The 6735-nt window shown below is 41.2% G+C and overlaps 1 protein-coding gene across 1 annotated transcript; it reads right to left on the bottom strand.

Annotated features, from left to right (window-relative positions):
• Positions 1-2503: 2503 nt before the first annotated feature.
• On the bottom strand, positions 2504-6520 carry LOC115919908 (uncharacterized protein K02A2.6-like). The gene has a single exon (XM_030974540.1). It carries the CDS (start codon positions 6518-6520, stop codon positions 2504-2506), a length of 4017 nt encoding a protein of 1338 aa, XP_030830400.1.
• Positions 6521-6735: the final 215 nt, after the last annotated feature.

Below are 6735 nucleotides of genomic sequence, written 5' to 3'. Positions count from 1 at the left end.
TGATGACATCAAGAGATAGAAATCAGCTAGTGAACATGATTATACGCAAGAATGCGTTTTGATACAAAAAAGTGCTATCTATCATAAAATTAGCATAGCATAGCAAAGCAAAATTTATTAATTTGTAATTCGATTTAATTTATTCGTCGACTATTATATAATAGTCGACGAATAAATTAAATCGAATTACAAATTAATAAATAATTATACATAACACGCATAAGAAATGTTCAAAATACAACATGAAAGAAAAAGATTGTCCTTTAAATAAAAGCTTGTTCAGATTTCTTTTTCTTTTTCTTAAAGTATATTCAATTGCCTGAACTGACTTGCGCGTATTCACTGAGTTCTGTGTTCTGAGATGCAGAAAAGTGAAGAGGGTTACACTTTACGTCACAATAAAAAAAAGACCACCGCGTCATATATCTAAACGAGGCATGAAAGCTAAAAATTAGCATATTGCCAAATTGAGTTTATAAGGATATATTTACACACTCATAGGTTCACATATATTAATTTTGACGGATGCAGTTATAATGCTAGACACAAAACAATAATTAAAACGATACTGTAGCAAACTATTAAACCCAAAACATAAAAAGACGAAACTAATTTCAAACTACTCCTGGATCCTCTGAAGTGCTTATTTTTAAGGCATTGATTTGATCCAAATTAAGCAGTGCAAATATAGTGTTTCACAGGATTACGATTCATACCTCTATAAAACGAAAATCCACCGTCTAGGGCCCAGTAACACAAAGCTTAGCAATTGATCGTATGATTGAGTTGTGCGATTGATAGCATTGATCACTATGTGTAATCAATAACACAAATCAATGGTAAGACCAATTGCTAAGCTTGGTGTTATGAGGTGTAATGTTTTGGTCCTTATTTAGACAGCCGAAAGGACGACACAACAGCCTTCAAATACATGGTTGATAACGTGTGTGTATTCTCTGTTCCACTTCTCTACACGTCATATTACAATACACTATACATTGTTCTTGTACGAGTAACCAATGACAACCAGAAAGTATGGAATGCTAATTGTGCAGTTGTTCAAGATACTACAATCCTCCCTACCTGGATTAAAACCTTTCTATAATGAGATAAGTCAATCACAGTGTAGCTGTTGTTATTTCTATGGCTTGTTTGACATCATCAAACTGTAACAATCATTCATCAATGTGTTTTAGACCATGTAAGAACAAACTTTGGAAAAAACATCAAAACAAGTTGTAACTCATTTAGAGTATAAAACCAAACTTGAACATTAACCAAACTCAGCTAATTTGCACAAAGCCATGTATAGAACTCATGTACACATGTAATGGTTAAATAACTAACTTGCATAAGACAAAACTTGCTACGGATAGCCAGTATTACATATATACACTTCAAACAAGAACTAATTCACTTTGTGAGATCATGCAGAGCTTATGCATATAGCAATATACCATCTAATAAAATGTGAACTCTAAAAGTTGTAAATTAGGCTTTTAGGAAGTATTCATGGTTGAAATAAGCTGATTATGTAGTGATATATTTTCATATCAACAGATCAAAATTACCTATGACCTGCAGAGGTCAATAACTGTTTGCTAGCATAAAAATCTTGTTCTTAGCACTCAAGTCTGTTTCAGTATAATAAAGCATAAAAAATGCAATTGACTGTTCTGTCATACATTGTAGGCATGAGGCAATAGCATCGAACAATATGAACTCAAATATCAAATATCATAGATTATAAAACATAGCAATCAGCAAATACACATGTACAAACCTTCAAACTGTGCAAAACTGATATTCATTCATAAACACAATATAATGGCAACAAATAACACCTTTTTACATTTTCCTTTCTTCTTTCCCTTTTGAAAAATAGCCAAGTGTACAAAATATTTTCTTTGCATGAACGTAGAAAATTAAACTGATTCAATTGGAATTCGCTCTTTGTAAAACCTTATAAATTACTTCCAACTCCGTAATATTGAAGAGCAATATTTATAAAACTGAACCAGATTTCTGGAGGCTCTAGTTTGTGTTTGTTTGTTTGATTGTTTTTTTTTTTTTAACAATTAAGCTATAAGTGTTTACAAAGCATACTGAGTAAATGCAAATCTGTTATACACGGAAAATAATTTCAAACCAATAGTTACGACACTCTGAGCCATTAATCAAGTTACATGCAATAATTAAACTAACAGCAAAGAATAAAAAGATAATATGAAATCCACCCTTGAAATCTAATCTTGATCAGAAATGCAAACTCACATGAACATTATGCAAACTTCCATTGTGACAGGTTAGAATAATAATTTGTTTAAATACACATAAATGCATACAGTAACCTGAATAAAAAGTTTGCCATCAAAAGTTTTTTTTTTTTTTTTTTTTAAGAAATGCAAGATTAAGAGTCAATGTCTCATCATTTAGTCATATTGTGCATTTCTCCAGTTTTCTTTGTCTTTGACTAGTTTATGAGTAATGAATAGACTGTGAACTAAACATAATCGCGCAACCGTGCTGGTTGTCGTCGATTGCGTCTAGGATTACGTCGCGGTTGCACAACAAGTTGTTGTCCTTGTGCATTATCATCTCTAAGGTCAATTTCAATTTGATCATTGTTAGCAGATTGGTCACAGGGAATAGGACCAGTGTAACGCTTGAAACGTGATGCGTTTCGCGTGATGTAGTGATTACCATGACGTACAGTGATTCGTGAACCTTTCTTCCTAACTACTTTGTATGGTGTGGAAAGGTACGGGGACTGATGTTTGCACACTATACCATCACGGCGGACAAGAACTGTGTCTCCTACATCGATATCCTTCTCGCGTGTTGTACCGTGACTATCCGCGTACGCTTTCATTTTCGCTTTCTTGCCACGATCGCGAGAGCGGAGTTGATTATCCGAATTTCGTTCTTGAATGTCGGAGACGGGAACTATAGGCTCAGGGAGGCGAGTACGGACAGGTCTGCCAAACAGGAGTGTGGCAGGGGGGACACCAGTCGTGGTATGCGGCGTGGCGCGGTAATTGCGAAGAAATCTGTAGAGCTCTTGCTTCCACGATTTGTTTTGAGCGATGGCAGAGCGATAGGCTTTCTTCAGTGTTCTCATAAATCTTTCAACTTCACCGTTCGCTTGGGGCCACCTGGGGGTTACCCTTCTGTGCTTGAAACCCAGGTAGTCGGCAAAGTCAGCGAATTCACGACTGTTGAAAGGAGGCCCATTATCCGTACGGACGATATCAGGAACGCCGAAACTTGAGAAAATTCGGTCTAGCTTGGGGATGACTTGCTGAGCTGAAGTAGATGAGACAATTTCAACCTCGGGGAAACGAGAATAGTCATCTATAACAACAAGCAGGTGGTCACCTGACGGGAGATCAGCGAAATCAATGCTAAGTTCTGACCACGCTTTTTGGGGCAGAGGGGACATGCGCAGAGGCTCTTTGACATGCTCGATTGTGTTAGACTGGCATGTGATACAATCACGAACAATTTTCTCTGTCATCTTGTCAATAGAGGGAAACCACACTTTTTCACGGATAAGACTCTTTGTCTTTGTGATGCCTTGATGTCCCTCATGTGCAATATCAATGATGCGTTTACGAAGAGACTGCGGGACTACTATGCGATGTCCGCGGAGGAGAAGAGTATTGTCATCCACTGTCAATTCCTCGCGAATAATGAACAAGCTCTGGAGTTCTGATTGGTTGTCAGTAGAGGTCGCAAGAAGGTCATGCCAGTTGTTGTTCTTGATGGTGCGAATGACGTGCTGTAGGACTGGGTCCTGTTTTGTGGCTTCAGCGATTTCGGACATTGATACTGACTTCGGAACTGCATGATGTGCCACAAAACTAACATGAGCTTCCGCCATGGATTGATCATCGGATACGCTCATCACCGATAACTGAGGATGTCGCGAGAGGTAGTCAGCGGGGTTATGCTGACCAGGACGATACTGGACGGTGTAGTCATACGCTTGCAGCTTCAGGATCCATCTTTCAAGACGGAGCGGTGGCTTAGCATGACAGTTGTTGAAGAGCGATACTAGCGGCTTATGGTCAGTTGTGACTACAAACGATCCACCATACAAATACACATGAAAATGGACAATAGCCCATGTGATGGCTAGGGCTTCACGCTCTGTTTGCGAATATCGAGATTCAACGTCTGTGAGGGCTCTGCTTGCCAACGCGACAGGAACCGTGTTCTCCTTGTTATGCTGAACAAGAAGTGCTCCCAGACCATGAGGACTGGCATCAACGATAAGTTCAGTGGTGCTGGCCGTATTGAAGTATGCCATGGTGCATTGTTGCGAAACTCTTTGCTTGATCTGAGCGAAGGCGTCGGCTTGGGCAAGACCCCATTCCCATTCACTATCCGACTTAGTGAGATGGCGAAGAGGTGCTGAAATCGAGGCCAGACCCGGGATGAACCTGGCACAGTAATTAACCATGCCTAAGAAACTGCGGACTTCGGACACGGTGCGAGGTTCAGGTACCGCTCGGATGGCTTCGATCTTTCTCGGATCAGCGCTAATGCCGTTGGATGAGAAAACGTGACCAAAATATGTGACACGGTCAGCAGCAAAGACACATTTGTCCTTGTTCAAGGTCAGGTTCACCTCACGAAGGCGTTCGAGTACAGCTTTGAGGCGAATGTCATGGTCCGCTTTATTGTTCGCGAACACAAGAATATCATCACTTATATTCAAGACACCCGGTAGGTCTTGAAGAACAGCTTGAATGGTGTGCTGAAAGATCTCAGATGCAGATGCGAGCCCGAAGTTGAGTCGTTTGTACCGAAAAAGTCCGACATGAGTTGAGAACACTGTGTACGGACGAGACTCTTCATCAAGCTCTAGCTGGTGGTAGCCCGAGTTGAGATCCAAAGTGCTAAATGTTGTGGCACCATTCAAAGCAGACACAAGATCATCAACGGTTGGCGTGATGTGACGTTCGCGCTTCACAGCTTTGTTGACGTGACGCATGTCAACACAAATGCGGATGTTATCACTGTTACGCTTCGGGACAACAGTGATCGGAGAAACCCACGGAGTAGGTGTATCATGTACCGGTTCTATGATATCAAGTTCCTGCAATCTGTCAAGTTCCTGCTCCACTCGCTTTCTCATGTGGAAGGGAATCCTTCGGTAGGGAACTGCTACAGGAGGAACGGATCCATCAACATGAATATGGCATTGGTGATCTTTCAGTTTGCCAATACCAAGGAAACGATCCTTATACGACTGCTCTAACTGAAGATTGTACGTGATATGAAGGAGACCAAGTGCAGTGGCAGTGCTACAACCCAGCAGTGTATCACCACTGTGCGTGACAACAAATATCTTTGTTTCCACTGTTTTCGATTTATACGAGACAGATGCGGTGAATGTTCCAACAACATCAAGCGGGACTGTGCTTCCATACGCATACACAGGAACGGAGGGCGCGTCAAGATGAGGCCTTGGTGTAATCGAACGATACGTGTTCTGACTCACAATCGTTACTGAGGAACCAGAATCGATTAAAGCTGAAATTGAGATCCCGTTGACCTCAATCTGAACAAACGGTCCGTTGGCTGAAGAAGAATTAACATTGAAAACATAATCCTTTGTTTCAGCTTGCTCTTCCTTACTATGCTGAGCAGGTTGGTGATCACGCTGAGGCTCAGGCTGCGGAGAGCTAGTACAGCTGCATTGACATGCTGCTGTATGTTCAGTATGAATTGCGATAGAATTGGACTTTAATGGTCTAGATAAACAGTACTTCTGGAAATGATTCAATTTTCCACAAGAATGGCACGTAACCCCTTTTGCCGGACAGGGTTTATCTGCGGGATGTGGGAACCGACCACCACAATTCCTGCATGTGACTTTCTGTCTGGTCGCTTGCTGTTTTCCACGAGTGCGAAATTGGCGTTGGACAGAGTTCGGATTTGAGGGCTTGTCATGACGCGTAGCAGCGACAGTTGATTCTCGAGATGTAGCACTCTCCATCTCGGCTGCATACTGATCAGATTGCTCGAGCGTGCGGGCAGTATGAAGAAGTTTTTCGAGTGTAACAGTTTCACGAAGTGCGTACCTCCTCAAATTTTGCGATGTACACCCAAACACGATTTGGGATTTGATTTCCGCAGTTTTGTCCGAGAATTGACATGATGAAGCTAACTTCTGCAAACGGAGATGATACTGAGCAACAGTTTCATTGTTCAATTGTTTACACTGACGAAACAGATAACGTTCATATTCCACATTAACAGACGGAACAAAATGTTTCTCTAGCGCTTTAATGGCAGCAGAGTAAGATGTGGCTCTGTCTGGAAGTGTTTCAAAGATTTCCTGCACATCAGGACCGGAATAGTGCAGGAGCAACGCTCGCTTCTGGGCATCGTCTGTTACAGCAAATGCAGTGAAAAAGTTCTCTAGCCGTTTCACGTATTTTCCCCATCTCACACCCACGGTCGCGAGATCATCATGGCACTCAAAACGCTCAAACTGGGGTAAATTCATGTTGAAATGTTCTCAAAGTAACTTACGCAGTGACTCGAGGGACTGTGTCCATGAAAGTTCAGGTTCATGACGAAATCACACATCTTCGTCGCCAAATGTAATGTTTTGGTCCTTATTTAGACAGCCGAAAGGACGACACAACAGCCTTCAAATACATGGTTGATAACGTGTGTGTATTCTCTGTTCCACTTCTCTACACGTCATATTACAATACA

This window comes from Strongylocentrotus purpuratus, unplaced genomic scaffold (assembly GCF_000002235.5).
Source record: "Strongylocentrotus purpuratus isolate Spur 01 unplaced genomic scaffold, Spur_5.0 spur5_scaffold_7, whole genome shotgun sequence".
In the NCBI taxonomy this organism is placed as follows: domain Eukaryota; kingdom Metazoa; phylum Echinodermata; class Echinoidea; order Camarodonta; family Strongylocentrotidae; genus Strongylocentrotus; species Strongylocentrotus purpuratus.
The sequence above is the reverse complement of the archived record's forward strand: the minus strand, read 5'-3'. Positions and strand labels throughout refer to the sequence as shown.

Excerpts from the sequence above, each read along its gene's own strand:
- LOC115919908 (XM_030974540.1), bottom strand. The coding sequence starts at position 6,520 with ATGAATTTACCCCAGTTTGAGCGTTTTGAGTGCCATGATGATCTCGCG.